General features: G+C 39.7%; 1 protein-coding gene across 1 annotated transcript in view; it reads right to left on the reverse strand.

Moving 5' to 3' along the window:
- Window positions 1-7,826: 7,826 nt before the first annotated feature.
- SLC17A8 (solute carrier family 17 (vesicular glutamate transporter), member 8) overlaps window positions 7,827-17,446 on the reverse strand; it is a 26,906-nt gene continuing 17,286 nt past the window's right edge. Inside the window, exons 6-12 of the mRNA XM_010185223.1 lie at window positions 15,913-15,999; window positions 15,128-15,267; window positions 13,417-13,566; window positions 11,294-11,426; window positions 10,331-10,441; window positions 8,827-8,954; window positions 7,827-8,217 (exon numbers count right to left, since the gene is read on the reverse strand). Coding sequence (XP_010183525.1) covers window positions 7,888-8,217; window positions 8,827-8,954; window positions 10,331-10,441; window positions 11,294-11,426; window positions 13,417-13,566; window positions 15,128-15,267; window positions 15,913-15,999 — 1,079 coding nt within the window. The 3' untranslated portion in view covers window positions 7,827-7,887. The remainder of the gene's footprint in view (window positions 8,218-8,826; window positions 8,955-10,330; window positions 10,442-11,293; window positions 11,427-13,416; window positions 13,567-15,127; window positions 15,268-15,912; window positions 16,000-17,446) is intronic.

A 17,446-nucleotide genomic window follows, 5' to 3' on the forward strand; every position in this document is an offset into this window, starting at 1 on the left:
ATTAACTGCTCCCTAATGCAGCGTGGGGGTGGGTGGAAATCTAAAGTAGTTAGAGGTCTGTGTGCAATTGCAGGGCTCTGATCTCACTGGGATCATGGAGTTGTGGTGGGATAGCTCTTATTACTGATGTGCTGCCTTGGATGGATATAGGCTCTTCAGGAAGGTGAAACCGGGTCAGAAAGGAGGTGGAATTGCTCTGTACACGAGAGCAGAAAGCATACGTGGAAGCCTGCCTGATAGAGTTTGAGCCAGCTGAGCATTTACAGGTCAGGACTAGAGGCAGACCAATAAGGGCAGTGTTGTGGTGGGTGTCCCCTACAGACTGTCTGACAAGACAGTGTCTGATGAGTGGCCCTGGAGAGAGGAGAGGTCCAGAAGAGCTGGTTAGCATTCAAAAATTGCCTCTACTAAGCTAAAGAACAGTCCATCCTGAAAAGCAGGAGATCAAGCAAAGCTGTCAGGAGGCCCACATGGATGAAAACGGAGCTCCTAACTAAAATCAGACATAGAAAATAAGCATACAGGTGGTAGAAGCAGTGTCATATGACCCTGGAGGAATTTAGAGCATGCAAAGCATGCAGAGATTGTGTTAATAAAGCCAAAGCCCACCTGATATTGCATCTGGTGGGAGATGTGAAGGGCAACAGGAAAGGTTTCTACAGGCAATTCAACAGCAAAAAAAAACACTAGGGAAAATTTGTGCTTGCTGCTGAATGGGGCAGGGGACTGGGTGACAAAGGACATAGAGAAAGGCAAAGTGTCTGATGCCTTTTTTGCCCCAGTGTTCATTGTTAAGACCAGCCTCCAGGAATCCCAGGTTCTTGAGACCAGTGTGAAAGTCCAGATCAAGAAAGACTTACCCTCCATGGAGGAGAATCAGCTTAAAAACCATCGAAACAGATTGGACATGCACAGCTCTAGATGGACTAGATGATCTCCAGAGGTCCCTTCCAACCTCAGCTATTCTGTGATGCTGTAAGAAGTGATGTGTTGTTGAGAAATCAGATTAACCCAGGCACCTTTCACTAAGACACTAGCTACAGAAATCCAGTTCCCTGAAGAAAACGTCAGAAAATAAATTTAAAAGTTAAGCCTATTCACTCTGCAGGAAGCACACTAGGTGTGGAAACTCAAACTATGCACAGATTTAACAGACTTCAGTTGCTCATCTTTAGCAATTTCATCGTTTCTTGGGGGAAGCACTAATGAAAGTTTTACTAAAGGAAATGTTATGCTTCCTGGAAGGATTTGTACCAGCCATTCCTGATGAGGAAATCTCTGTGTGTGGTGTATTGGGTTGGAGGGTTTGCTGACCTTCAGCTGTTACAGTAATTTGATGGCACAAGGAAACATCCTGTGATTTTTTTTCAAACTAACATGTCCCTGTGTCCTCTAAAACCAATCAAAACCATTGACACAAAGCAGAGATCAACCTGTTAACAAACTTCTCCTACGCGCCTTTTTGAGGAGGCAGATTCTTTTGTTACATTTTGGGGAAGCCTTTTCCAATAATTGGCAAAAGTCAGCACCATATTTTCTCTGAAAAGCCTAAAATTGCCAAAGAGCAACTGCTAATAATCCTCCTGCCTAAGCTATGGCACGAGAGATCTAGCAGGTTAGTGGGCTTTGGGCCTGCCCTCACCGTTGCTTATGCATGCTGCAATTTGTGGGGACCCTGCAGTGTTAAGGAGAAGAAAAGACACCATGGTCAGCTAAAGTAATTCAAACTCCTACATAGCAGGGTTAAAAATATGTGCTCCTGCTCCACATGTGGAGGGAGCTAGGTACAGAGGAGTGCATGGGCCAAAGGTACACCTCAAGTGTGCTGAAGGAGGCATGGACTGAGATCACTGGGAAGAATGGATTCTCAGCTCTGGTTTCAGCTTAGGAGACAGAAGGAGTTAGTTTGTGCCCTGCTTCTTGTCATAAGCAAATATAAGGGGTGCCAAATCAACAAGGGACATTTTAAGCTGCTCACAGCTTTTAATGAAATTGGGATAGAAATGGTTGCTTGGAAATAGTAAAAATGTCAATGAGGGATGCAGAAAATTACTTAGAAACACTGGCTGCGTCTCAGGCTCTGACAGTTCCTGTAACCAATGCGGCCAGCGATGGTAGGAGACAGAGATACTGGCTGTAGTTTCCCTCCCAGCTTTGGCAGCAACTTTGCCCTCCAGCCCTGTCCAAGCATGATGTTTCCGCTTGTGCTCTGGCAGGGCAGAGGGCGCAGAGCAGGCCAGCACGGCCTTGACCTTTGGCCAGCCAGGATACCACCTGCCATGGCCCAGCTGCTGTGAGCAGGAACCTCAGCCCAAAATGTCCCCCTTTCTGGAAAAAAAAAAAAGGACATTTGCTAAAAAACAAACCCTTGCTATTATTGACTCTGTATTGACCTAGGGTCTCATGTACCATTCCATGAGTTAGCAAGGGTCAGGAGAAGCCACGTCTGAAAAGAAGAAAATAAAAAGCAAAGATAAGGTCCAGTGCAACTCTAGCTCTTTTCCGTACTATGCCCAAAGCGCTGTAACAGGTAAACCTGCAGCCAGCACCAAGTAATGGGAAACAAATAAATCAGCAGGGACCCATAAGGCACTTCCATCCCCCTGCAGATTTCTACCAGCACAAACTACAGAACTGATCACTGTTGTGATCTCTCAGGACATACAGACATCTTTGATGACATGCATGGGAAGGGGGCAAGGAAGAAGCAGATGGAATCAAAGTTCCATCCCTAAAACAAGAACAAGTCTCATTCTCCTTGTCTTAATCATGGCATCAGACAGTTTCTCTGCCTTCTCCCTTGCTGTTCATTACAGCTATTCCCACCAGAGAGAAAATACCTGGCATAGTGCTTCTGGTGATGACTGCCAGCTTCTAAGAGCAGAGCCATCCTTATTGGGTACCTTAAACATTTCCTGGTTTAAGAAAGTTGTTGTCTTCCTGAGGATTATGTTCCAAAGGTTCACAAGACACCTCTGGGTGTTCACAAGACACAGCTCTGAGCCAACACAGATTTATTCCTCATGAATTCCAGTGTTTCACTAAAACACATTTAACAAAATAGCCATGACTGTCTCAAAGGTGCTCTGAATTTGTTGTGCAGGTAGAATTAAGCCTAAGACAGGGAGCTATAAGGATGCCAAAATCCTGTACAGCAGGAGTCTGAGCACTGACTTTATTAAGCAGATAAATGGAGTTATACATAAACAAATGTAGTCTGTTGGCTGGTGTAGATATCCAATACACTAATTAAGCGAGGGGGGAAACAAGTTAAATGAGTCAAACTTTTATTATGATGAAGACTTATATCTAAAAGGTATGCTTTTGGGGAAAAATGTGTTGGCTCTTATTTTAAAGATAGTTCAGCATGAAGAAGTGCAATCTTACTGCATTTCTTACATAAATTTCTTTCTTCAATTATGTAATTTTGCATATAGAAGAGCTGTAAAAATGCTAAGCAGTATAAACCCTAAAACCAAAAAGGCTGAGATAAAAAAGGACAGTTTTTCCTGTTACAGCTAAACATTGTTATCGAATGGAAGTCAGAAAATAACTGATATCAGTATGTGAGAAATTAAAAGCATTTTTACAAAGAAGTCTGCCAGACTGTCTTCTGCATGTACATATGGAGCTGCAGCAGTGTTCATAGTATTATCTCACTCATAGTGTTATCTAATCCAACATAAGCATTTGGATGACAAAAGAATGAGTAGTTTTTAATCTCTATATTTATTTATTCCTGATTTTGTGAGAGTTAAGCTTTAAAATGAGACCTGAGTTAATTCCCTGAACCTTGAGGTAATGCAGAATGTCAGGTATTGACCTGTCCTGTTGGTTTTTAACTCAAATATCTAGAAAACTCCAAGCTGTGTTTCCAGGAATCGGAAGTTGATTTCTTGTCCTTTCTCAGCCCCCTGTCCTCATTGGCTCTTAGCTGCAACTTGCTTTCTCTTTTTCTCTTTTTTCCCTCTCTGTTCTTTGAACCGCAAGTAATACTCACTCCTCTCTCCTAAAATATGAATAATTAAATAGCACTCTCAAATTAAGGTCTTCAAAGGAAAATGGGAAGAAAAAATAAGAAATCTGTTTTTACAAAGTTTTTCTTAAAATAATGACTAAAGTTACAGATCTTTGTAACTCTCTGAAAACAGGAGTCAATTGAAAATATTCATGTGAAGTCTGAGACATTTTACGTGACCTTGAATTAATTTTTGCCTTGCTACTTTCAAATTAATTATCTTACACACATGACACTCCTCCTGGCACTTTGCTAACATCTGGATGACCTTGTTATATATTTTTACCCAAAAAGTCCACATATTATTTTGAACCAAGTGGTTATTTACCTGGATAAGTTTCTATTCAGGTGAATTTTCAGTGTTTCTCTCATTATTTTTTTCTTTCTAACTACAAGGAACATTTTGTTTAAGTCTTACGTAAGAGGAGAATTGATTATAAGTAAACTTCTGCTAGTAATGTCTGGGAAATATCAGGTGTAAAGGAAATAAAAGCTGAAACTTTCTTTATTAAGAAAGATCACTGGATAACACCACTGAACAACATATACCTAGGACTCACTGTCCTACTTTTTCTCTTCTCAGACTTAAATTAATATTCCGTGGCCTATCCTACCATTTCATATTACGGATAGCTGACTCTTCCTCTAGCTTGCTTAAAACCTCTTTCCCAACATAAACCAAATAATGCAATCAATGAAGTTAAATCAAGTTAATATCACTCCCTAGAAAATATACTTTGTGTTATTCTCCACTAATATTAGAGCTGTGACTTTTTTGAAGTCAAATTGGGATATACCAGCTGTTTGCCTGATTGTTTAAATGTGCAAAATTCTAACATATTTTAAGAAAACAGTTTTAGTAGAAACATCCTCAGTGATTGCACTTTCTCAGATCCCACAAGAAAAAGCTGTTGGAGCAGGTTGCAGACAGAGACGTCCAGCAAAACTGGAGTTACAAAGCCTGTTTCATCCCAGTAACTTGGCTTTATTTCTGGTCATACAGTATTGTGGAAGCCACTGTGTAGATCAAAGAGTTGATTAAGTAACAAAGGTTTCCAGGAAAGAAAACTAACTTCCAGCCAGTGCTGATGTTTACACTTTGTGCGATGCACCTGAGCAATTTTAAACAGGTGAAAAGGAAAGGCAGAAAGACAGCCCAAACATCTGAATGTGGCTGCCATGAAAAGCGTTGTGGTCTGTGTATAACTTCACCTTTATCAGATAAGATATTCTGCCTCTGGAAGCAGTTAAATTTAGAAAAGAAAGAAAGTACTGACTTCAATGCAAAACCTTGTCTAAATGTTTTTAAACCATTTCTTTTGGGGCATTAAATAATGGTCAAATGTCTATTGGAGCCAAACTTTCACTGAACTAAATCAGTGCAGTCTGTGGATACAAAATGAAGCTACTAAACTGAGCTCCTCACTGCATTATGTGTCATTTGTGACAGCTGTGGTGCATATCTATAGCAGTATGAGATAGCAGCTACATTCACCACAGAGGCAACTGAGCTTTCATGTGCCAGCTGGCCATTTCCCAAACCTTCAGAAATTTGTAACGCTTTATCATAACAACGACATTCACTCCCTTTGCGTTCCTCTCAGTGAGACAAGAAAGTTACCCTTTACCATTACTGGGAAAATTACACTTCTCAGAAAACATCACTGGTTCTAGAATAGTCCATTATTTGGTATTTGTTTTACTAAGGCCAGCTGATTCTCTAACTCTTTCCTTTCTGGCAGATTATACTTACACAGATTCCTATATTAAATCCTTTCAGAATGTTATTTTTCCTAGCAAGTGTTCCTGTCGTAACTACATGCATGCTATGTGATTGGAGAGGGAGGAAGAAGCTGTTTTGTTCGTGCAAATGCAAAGAAGTGGCCCTCTCTCTTTCATAAGATTTGGTGGATGTTGCAAAATAGTTTGACAGCAGCTGGTCCAGCTTTTCTGATAGACTGGTGAGAATATTTGAGTCAAGTTCATGACACTTAAATCCTGAAATGTTGACTATAACCTGCAAGAAAAAAATACATATTTTTATGCCTGTTCTAGACATCAGTAGTGACATAAGCAACTCTAATCTAAACTGAATTTTAGAATTTTGAAAAAGTATTCTTTTCTATCCTAGCAGAATAAAGCTATAATATTTTTAGTGGCTTATTAATAAACTGCATTGTGTCAAGGTAGGATTGAGCTGTACCGTAACAATACCCATATCATTAAATTATCTGCTGATACCAACTAAAAAATTGTCACTAGAATCAAATTAGGCATGCATGCATTCACCTTACTTTACTTCTCATCCATATGTAGTTGTAGATTGGATTTTACTGGATAGAAAAGGAACCAGAAACATGAAATGAGAATCAGCAAACTTCCTGGTCTCCCTGTTTAATTACATTTGTTGAGAAAATAAGTCATCCATGGATTCAAATGAATGTACAAGTGTAATTCCACTCATGGTATTCAATTGCACTTCAACAAAATAGTAAAATGCATATTAGAAATGTTCAAATCTCGTGTGCATCACAGTGGCTATGTATGGTACATGAGAACAATAACACGGAAACATCACAAAGCACATTGTAGGCTAGACATGATAGCTTTCACTTGAATTTAATGAGGCAGTAATCATAATGAAAGACAAATTAAATCACAGCTTACTGAAATTCTCCATTCTGAAAAGAGTATTAATGCCACAATGAGTCTCTGAATTGCAGGTAACTGCTTGAGATGATACAGCATGCTCCACTAGCTGAGTCTAAAAACGGTAGAAAAAGGCTAAAGCCACTTTATACTGTCAAATAGATACCAATGGCAAAAGAAAATTACTTTCAAACATAGATACTCTGTTATCTTTCAAATGGTACAGTTCTTCATTTGTAGCAACAGCAAGACTGAGGTGTTGAAAAGTTACAGATCCAGAACTAAAGACTTTACTCATTTAAGTAAGCTCATTCAACTAAATGAGGACTGTTGGGGTTGAGGCCAGGAACTCTATCAGTACAATACTAGAAAAATATATTTAAATTACTTCACAATAATGAATTGAGTGAGAAACCTAATCCCAACTGGACTAGGATTTCCTTTCATAAGAATTAATAATTTTGCATCACTAACCATGATTTTGTATTCAAAATTGTTTCATGCCAGCACAAAATCTTTGAAGGGGGAGAAATCTCACAAGTATCCATTTTATTATCCTTATCCAAACTCTGTGGGGTATACGTATAAAGCAGATTGTCAACCAATATGAAGGAACTGTTAAGCAATACTGTGCCATCTCTGCTGCATGTTCTTCTTTTTGTTGAGTGACCATTAGTAATTAATTACAGCCTACTGCCATAAAACTACTTTTCTTTCAGCATGAGCTTGCAGTTTGACATGAGTTAAGCAGCTCAAATGCCAGCCTACAGGAATCCTAAAAAAGGCAAAGCATGGCCACTCAGGGCAGACTTTCATGCCACTGGAGAACCGGTAATTACACATATCACTGTGGATCCACCATCTGATGCAACCTTGTCCTATCTCTATTCAAGTGAGAAGAAGAGGGCACTTCATGCTCCTACAGTCATAGGCTTGCACCAGGTAGGAGCTCTGCCAGGGCTGGTCATCTGATGGATGCAGGAGCTCCTCCCAAGGGGATACGACAGCTGAGCAAGTATTTAGTATCACTACTCCCAGTTCTAGTGTTGTTAACCCTCTTCCATACCATTAGAAAGGAACTACCACCCCCTGTATCTAGCCACATGGCCAGATGTTACACAATTGAACAAGAATATAAATATGGATACCAGATGATTTGGGGAAGCTAGGCAGAAGTGGGAATGGGAGTAGCTGCTATATAAACTTTACAATTTCCAGTATTATGACAAATCTTGAAAATTTCCATTTTCATAACAGTAAGAAGTCTGTTCTTCCATGTCTTGAGTTACTTGCTTTTGCTTTCTCCATTCTCTTCTCTGTACCTCACTGTTTTGACTAGTAGCACCATACGTTTTCTTTGGGCTTACAAAAGTTTCATTGTTCATCTCTGTTTCTTCAGCTAGCTCATCCTGATCAATTATGCCGCATTTCTCTTCATTGAGGTTTTCAGGGTCAGCCCATTCCTGAGAAGCAAAGATAGCGTAGAATATCACTCCACTGTAATGCACTAGGGCTGCAATCAGAAAGACGTTTTGCCATTCTTCCCGGGTCTGAAAGAATGGTGCAGGTCTCATTAAGTTTGCAGTAAAAAGAAATGTTACTCTCTGAATTAGACCATGAGTTAGCACATACTAAATAATTATTATGAATGCTGTTTGATTCCCAATGTTACAGATAGAACAATTTATGAAATTCATTGCAAACATTTTTTTAATAAGAATGACTAATAAAATAAAACATGGGATTTTTTTTTCTTACAGTAAAGTTTCTCTCTTGCATGTGAAATATTTGTGGAGTTGGAAATGCAGAGATTTTTCCAACAACAAAGTTTATCTTATTGTAGATCAGTGATTGCTTAGGAACCTACCAGGGTTGTGTTGCAGAGGAGTTTCCCAAGTCCTATAAGCAATACCAAGTAGTATGGAGATATCGCAGAGACCTAGCCTTGGATGGTATAAAACAGTATCTCCCTACACAGATAATTAGTTTATAATAACTGAGAATCTGGACTCCATGATATTGTAAAGGTTTAAAGCAAACAACAATAGAAAGCTGCTGCAGAGATTGATGATGACATGGAGTTCTCAGGAAGTTTCAAAATGTCTTAACTTTTGTTGTATTACCTAATCCTTTTCCTAGAAAACACGGAGAAATGTTACCTTGTGTTTCGTCATTGCACCAACAATGAGCGGGCACACCATGCCCGACAGCGTCCCCACGCCATTGGAGATCCCCATCAGAATGCTGGCGTAACGTGGGGCTATGTCCAAGTGATTCACATTGAACCCTACAACAAATGAGAGACAATGGTCAATGACACAGCTTTGCACTACCAGGCCAAAAGGGTTTTTTACAGCCCTTCTGGCTGAAGAAGCCTGGAAAAGGTAGGAAACCCCATTATGATATATATGAGAAAGAAGGAAAGTATTTTCTTGGTGATGAAGATAGAAGATACATTGCAACTCTTTATTCTTCTTCAAAACCTTTTTTTCCTCACCTATGGGGATCATGTTGCATAGAAAATACAGTTTGTTTTGGCCTCATTTAAAGTATCTGTGCTTCCCATCTTCTTATACTAGAACAATGAGCAACATTTTTAATTAAGGAATGAATGCCTCATGTTTGTCAAATGTATGATATCTTTTTATTTAGGTAGTAGTGTCTTTTCATACACCTTCTCCAGTACTTTAAGTAGCCATTTAACAACATGATAAAAAAAACCCTACAGAATATAAACCAGTAGGAAAAATAATTACCTTTACTGTAGCATATTTTTTTAAAGAAATAAAAACAAATAGTGAAAAACAGCTCAACTAATTATCTTGTTTTAGGTAATGAAAATTAGTAATAATGAGCTATGGACAATCACAAGAAAAGATGATGAATTCCAAGTCCATGCAATTAAATACAGTAAAAAATTGAGTACCAGGAAAATCTTGCAATAAAAATTGGTTGAGATAAACAGTCTGCTATGCAAGCACCTCATAACTGAGTAGCAAAACTACTTTCCATCTGCATAATCCTGAAACAACTGAAGACCAGCGATTACTTTGCTGGTCAATTTTGCTCAATAGATTCATCTTGGCAGTCTGCTAGCTGATGGCCTTCCATCTTCAAAACAAAAGGATTTTTTTTAATAACCATGGTATTAATGGAGCTACAGAAGTCAGTTTGAGACTGGTGAGACCATGAAAGCATTAGAAACAGCTGTTCTGTAGAAGGGCTGGATATAGGACACAGCAAAGAGAGAACTGACCCAGAAAGCAGAAACTGGCAGCTGGGGCTGGGAGCAGGGTTGCAATTGATAGCCTTTGAGCAACTATTCATTCCAGAGTAATTCTCTCTCTTCTTTTAGGAATATTGTTTATGACAGAAGAAAAAGTGGCTGACACTGTTAAAGTATATCAGAAAATAACAGCACAAAGCTGACATAAACTGGAGTCAATGAAGGGCAGGTTCTTTCAAAACTCCATGTCCTATGTGCAACACCTTTCATAGATACTGAAGTAAATTATTTCTTATATGGGAAGAAATAGGGAACAGCTCATAAGCAGCCATACTAAGAGCAAACAGAATAATAGAAAGTATGACAATAACAACAGTAAGGGTAATAACATCACTTTTATCACTAAGAGTAAAACCAATATTAAGATTAATTCTTACCTGAAATTGCAAAGCCACTGAAGCCTACTGCTAACACCAGGAAGGAAATAGCCACACCTTTTGTATGAGAATAACCAACCACCAAAAGCAAGGTGGCTTCCATCCCAAAGCCTTCAAACGAAACACAGAGGAATAAATTTACATAATAAATTTCTGGTCACAGAGATACTAATAAAGTCTAGCCAGAATAGCAACTTCAAGTAAGACAAAATTCTGTCTTATCTCATAGCTATTCTTGAACATACTTGGCAGCTTTGTGGATTTGCAGAAATATTTGACCGCTTATTGTTTGAGAATATTTTTTCCTCCTAATTGCTGTGTAAATGACCCAAGCAAATGGTGAAGTTAACTCACTGAGCAGTGCAGGAAAACAAGGAGAAAGTGACACTATGCAAAGCACTGAAAAATTCCCAAATACACAAACATGATAGAGAAAGGAGAAAATTACTTCTTTCCTTCAACCTCTCGTGGTTGTAGTGATATGAAATGTTCTTGTCACACGCAACAGAAGAGAAAATTTCAGACAAGCGTGCCACCAACACAATAGGGCATCCCTGAGTATCACAGGGAATTTCCAATCTCTACCATTATTGAAAATTTTCTTTTTCTAGTAAGTAATGTTAAAATCCTTCTGGGGTTTTTGTTTTTGTTTTTTGTTTGTTTGGATTTTTTTTTGCTTTGGTTTTAGTTTTGTTTACTCTTCTGGGCCACTTCTTCTTACCTTTCTAATTATTAACCAGGCTTCTTGCCTCCTCTCTTTTTAAAAGCATGCTCATATGGATAAGGGTTTATACTATGAGGACATCTAACATCAGCTCTCAGTTAAATGTTTCAGATTAATCAGCTGCAAATTCAATCTAGAGTGATGTGTCTCCTGTTACAATTAAACATGGACCAAACTATGATATCTATATCAACTGCAGCACACAACTGAAATATCATATTTTCAGAATCCAGTAGTACCTCCACAATTCATGACCTTCCTTACAGTGGTAGTGGTTAAAATCTTCCTGCTCCGTAAGAAGTCAGCTAGCTGTCCTCCAATGGGTACGATGATTGTCATGACCATGTGAGGAACTGCCGACAAAAGGCCAACCTGCAATTAGACATAGGAGTGCTTTCTACTTGTGCCCTCTCTCCAGATTTAGGAAGAAGAGAACAGGAACCATATCTTTTCTTCACCTCCTCCCCCCCGGATCCTCCTTGCCATTGGACACATTTTTCTCCTGGATCCTTGTGTGAGAGGATTGCAAACCCTTCCTCCAACAGAACCTGTAATCAAGGCCTGGGTGACCTTAGGATCAGTACTCCACAGCCTCTCTTGGCAACCTGTGCAAGTGCTCAGTCACCCTCAGAGTAAAAAAAGTGCTTCCTGATGTTCAGATTGGAACTGCTGTGTTTCAGAATGTGCTTATTGACTCTGATCTGGGCACTCACTGGGCACTACTGAAAAGAGCCTTACTCCATCATCTTTGCACTCTCCCTTCAGGTATTTGTATACATTGATGAGATCCCCCCTGAACCTTCTCCTCTCCAGGCTAAGCAGTCCCAGCTCTCTCAGCCTTTCCTCATAGGAACCAGAGAGGCTCAGTTAAGGAACTGGAGTTCCTTAATTGTCTTTGAAAACCTTCGTTGGACTCTCTTCAGTATGTCCATGTGTCTCTTGTACTAGGGAGCCCAGAACTGGATACAGTACTCCAGGTATATCCTCATCAGTGCTGTGTAAAGGGGAAAGATCACTTTTCTCTACCTGCTGCCAATATTTTGCCCAATGCAATGCAGGATATCATTCGCCTTCTTTACCGCAAGAGCACATTACTGGCTCTTGTTCTACCTCGTGTCCACCAGGACCCCCTGCTCCTTTTCTGCAAATCTCCTTTCCAGCTGGGTGGCCCTCCAGCATATACTGGTGCATGGGCTTGTTCCTTCACAGGTTCAGGACTTTGCATTTCCCCTTGTTGAACTTCATGAGGTTCCTGTCAGCACATTGTTAACACAGCCTGTTGAGGTCCCTCTAGATGACAGCATAACCCTCTGGCAGATCCGCCTTTCCTTCCAGTTTTGTGTCATCTGCAAACTTGCTGAGGGTACACTCTGTTCCATTACCCAGATCATTAATGAAGATGTCAAACAGGATGAGACCCAGTATTGACCTCTGGAGTACACTGCTAGTTACTGGCCTCCAACTAGACTTTGTGCTACTGATCACCACCCTCTGGGCCTGGCCATTCAGCCAGTTTTCATTCCACTTCACTGACTGCTCAGCCAGCCCATACATCGGCAGCTTGTCTATGAGGATGTTATGGACATGACTTCAAAGGCCTTACTGAAGTCTAGGTAGACAATATCCACTGCTCTCTCTTTGTCTACCAGGCCAGTCATTTCATCATAGAAGTTTATCAAGTTGACCAAATGTGACTTCCACTTGGTGGATTTTCTGCCAAAGATTTATTACTGTTTCTGCTAGCTCTGGTACTTATCCCAGATATGCAAAAAGACTATTTTGGGGAGTTTTAGTGATCAGCATGTCACCTTCTAGAGGCTTTTCTTTGAAGAAATAATTTAGTGAGAAGTTTGAGTTTACTTTCTAGGATGTGCAACCTCTTTACATTGACACTAAGTCAGATTTACATTAATTTTTAACTAGTGAAGTACACTGAAGTGCAACTTTTGCATTTATGAAAGGCAATTCAGAATAAACAAACCTATTTTGTTTTAATACCCCTGTTCTTTATCTGCATGCTGTGGTTGTTTGAGTGCCACTAGTATCACAACAGCATTGCAGAACCTGGGCAATGCTAAACTGTCAGCACTAAATAAAATGTGCATTTCTATTTACTTACCTTGTGGTTTTCATGATATGGTTTTTTAAATCAACTTTTTCCTAAAACAACTTTTCAGTTCTTCACTTTTGCTAACAATCTTATGCAAGCAAGCTTTTATTTCCATCAGATCACCAGAAATACATCATCCTAACTACTGTGAATAACCTATTGTAATGACTCCAGAGAGATCTGGAGACCTTCAAGTACTCTACATCTTCTAGGGTGAGGTCTGAAGGTCAGTGCTTGATCTCAGATATTTACCTTGCTTATTGCAAATCCAAAGACTTCTTCAAAGTATGCAGGCTGACTTATAAGGAGCAAATAGAAGGTCCAGCTTCTGCAAAAGTTTGCCACAATGATTGCATAAACTGGCATTGAAGTGAAAAATCTCTTCCAGGGAGTGCTAAATTTCTAGGAAAAAATAATTAAAAACAAAAATTGAAGGTATTTTTGAGTAGGCAGAAGGCAGAATAAAAAGCCTGGTATCTTTTAGTATCAGGACTATCCAGTGTATTGCATCCAATTTATACTGCAAATCACTTACAATGCAAGTGAAAGATATCTCCTTGATTAGTGGCAAAAGACAAGTAGAAAAACTTTCTTGGAGTAGTTAGGATTTTTATGACTGCTGTACTATTATTATGCTAATTACTGAAATTACGAAAGGTCTTCTGGAATCCTGCTAATGGGATAACAGGATCAATAACAGAATCAAAGAAAACTAGAGAAAACCTCATGCCGTTCCCCACTTTTTGACATGATGCAGTTTGCGACATTCCACCGAAAGGACTGTGAAAATAGGATTATCCAAGATAACAAGTATGTGGTAGCACAGCAACAGGTAGCTACCTGCTTCAACCCAATTAATTTCATTCAGCAAAAAATGTCTGTGGTAGGGGATTTAATTTCTATGACTTGCTTTTGGCGTATCCAGTTTCTATTTATATCTCAATACTCTGTACCACAAAAACAAAAAGCACTTCAGAGCCTTATTCACGTTTAACAGAATTCAAATCAGAGGCTGAAATAAGTAACCATGGCAATATAGATTGACATTCTCTTTTTTTTTTAAATAGTAGTTGTGTTCTACAGGCAACCGTATACCTGCGGTCGTGTTTGAACACATGGTGATGGTACTAGTGTCCTCTGCACTAAAACCACTGTACAGCAAAGGGAAGACCATGACATGGAATGAGTTTGTGTATCCTCAGCCAAGGTCTGAGTAACTTCAGTCAAACTTCAGGAGTGTGCCCAAAAGGAGAGTTTGGTACTTTATATTCTTAACAAGACTGTTACACAAAACATGCGAAGAAGAGAGTTTGAGTTATTTTACTCCAGGTTGTTCTAGAGTAAAAGCCAAGAAGAAACACTTTATCAAGAAACAGCTTTGTTTTTCAACACTAGTAAAAATGAGTTATCTAAGGAAATTGAGAGAAGTTTGATGGGAAAATAGGTTTCAGTTTTAAGTTTTCAGGATCTTCCAGGATCCTCTCAGAGAGAGAGGTCTTGAAACAATGAACTGAGGTGCTGTGTGAGTAGGGCAGAAACCCTGTCCTTAAGCTTTCAGAATTTCAATAATCCTTAACAAGAGCTCAAAAGGCACCTGGATAATTTAACATCTGCAGCCAGTTTCTACTTTAGCTATTTCCATTAATATTTTTTAGAAGAAACACAATAGTTACTCAAGAGCAGGAGATTGTTTCCCATCTCTCCCCACTCCTTTCTCTCTCAGGATTAGGAAAACTCTATAAGCCAAGAACTGAAGCAGCACTATATGTTTTACCTGTAGCTGAACTTGTCCTGTCCAGCTGCGTAAACCCGATCCTGTCATTTTCATAAAAGTTAAAACCCCTAAATGTCAACAGCAAATAGTTCTGCTGCTCTTACATGGCTCATAGTATCCATCCAGTTGCATGCTCACCTTGTGCAAAGTGCTCACAAATAATAACCAGAAAAGCCTTTTTATACTTACACTTGCACTAGCTAGGCTGGCTCCTTCTCCGATACTCATTTCTATATATATCTTTTCTTCATTGGTTATTGTTGGATGCACAGCAGGGCTCTCATAGGCGTGAAGCAGCCAAAACATGTACCAAACAATCCCAAATGTTCCTGCAGAGGCAGGAAAAGCAAAACTCAGTTTTAAAATCCAATAAAGCCACACTGCAGGCCTGGAAGTTTGTTTCAAGAGTCAGATAAAACAGGGGAAACCCATCTTAACTGGGTTGCTGATGTGCGAGGCTGGCTTTGATGCAGTTCTGTCACGCACCATAGGGGAAAGCATCACAGCACAGCCACAGGGTCATACCACTGTGATGGGACCCCTTTGCATTGCTTTTACTGAGGGTGGGCAGCGTAAGACAGATATGTCAGGACAGGAGGTTTCAGAGGCATTTGGCTCCCCATCAGCAGGGTAGGCTGTAGAATTCACTCTTAGTGTGTGCTGCGGGACTTGTATCACATGAGTGTTTGTGCTACAGAGCAACCTTTGCAACCGTTTCCAACTCTTTCACTGAGTGACTGTGGGCTGTAGCCTGGTCATTACAATTTTAAAACACTTTACAACAGATTATTACAAAATAAAAGCTTTCAGAAGCTGCAGTAAGTAGGGAATAAATTGGAGTATACATTTACAACATCTTCATTTTCATTTCATCTCCTCCCAAACAACTTTGATCCATACTTGTTACACAGGTTTAACAAAACTGCTGGCAGTACCAGTCTAGTCACAGAGATCCTTTATGTTAAGCCACTCACCATAAATATAAAAGACTGATGACCATCCTATATACTGTACCAGCACACCAGCCAGCGGCATGGCAACAACCGCACCTGCATAAGACCCTGAGGAGGAAAAAGAATTAAGAAAATCTGTCAGCTATCATAGGTGAACCCAGCCTCCAGTGCAGATGATCCAGGCAGGTGCTCATGGTGGCAGAACTGAAGGGACACCTCTGGCTGGTTGGCACCATGTTTTCTTGTGAATGTAGGGAATGGGATAGCAACTGTAAAATTTAGCTTGGGGTCGTGGCAAGGACTGGCTCTCTCTGGCATGGGATCACTAATCTCATTTTGCATCTAGAAGGGCTGTGCCCTGTAGGTAAATGTGATTTGCAAAGCTGTAACTGATGGCAAACCACCATGCAGGCATAAGCTGTATGCATTGAAGTGAGGAATCCCTCCTAACCCTGTGGCATGTAAGGGGATCTCCAGAGAAGCTAATGACCCAAATTTCAGAAGCCTTCTTGGTGTCCAGAAATCCTGATAGTTGCAGATATGTTGGGAGGCTCTTGTCATGGCTCTAGCCCCATGATCCCATAGTGGAGGGAGTGTTCAGACCAATCCTGGGTCTGTTTAACCATGTTTAGTTCCTATCAACAGCATGAACAAACAGCTGGAATAAATAGGCAAAAGTTGATGGGGGAAAAAAAAGGATTAAAAAATGGTCTGTGCCAAGGTTTCTGGTTGGGAAATATTTAATACCGATGAAATATACTTCCAAGTGACTCGTGGAAAGAGATGAGTATTTAAGTGCTTGGAAATAAATTTCCATGAAGACCCTAGGGAGAATTCATGGAATCTCGACTTTTGGTTTCAGCACAAGACAGTGCCAGTGGTTTCACATGCAAGAAGTATTGCTTTGAATTATTCTAGGAAATGAACTACTTGTAGTTTTAAGAATATGACATACTTTGTTAATGAACATTTGGTAATGCTCCACTCATTAGCAAATACTTCTCTGCAATGCTTCATGGTGACCCTTCTCCCTCTTCTCTGTGTAATTGATTTTTCCTACAGCAATAGCAAAGCCCCAGGCAAGAATGTGGTCAGAGAAATCAGGAACCTGGTTAACATGGAGTTTCCTATTTTTTTCCACTGTTCCTGTGCATCTTTTGAGTGCAAGAATTGGTGATTTTCAGTCACTAAAATGAGTGCTGAGCTGCAGGATGGATCTTTCTCTACCTGGTGCCAGGATTTCAAGGAGAGAGCATTGAGGATGGAGGGGGTTCTATTTTGGTGTGTTCTTCTACAGAAAATGGAAACACTTAGGTAATCACTAAATCCTGGAGTAATCAGTAGTAAAAATAAAATTTCCATAATACGAAAAGTTTGCCTTTTTTTTTCTCTTGTTTCACTCCTCCTTTTAACGTTTCTGCTGTATTTTAGTGCTATATTCTCCCTAGCCTTTCCACTGCCAATTGCTTTTTCCTCTTTTACATTTTCTACTGAATATTCTCTCTCACCCCACCACTTGCATTTATTTTCATTGTTTTCTCTTCCACCTTTCCCT

Source organism: Mesitornis unicolor, unplaced genomic scaffold, assembly GCF_000695765.1.
Source record: "Mesitornis unicolor isolate BGI_N332 unplaced genomic scaffold, ASM69576v1 scaffold27175, whole genome shotgun sequence".
Lineage (NCBI taxonomy): Eukaryota > Metazoa > Chordata > Aves > Mesitornithiformes > Mesitornithidae > Mesitornis > Mesitornis unicolor.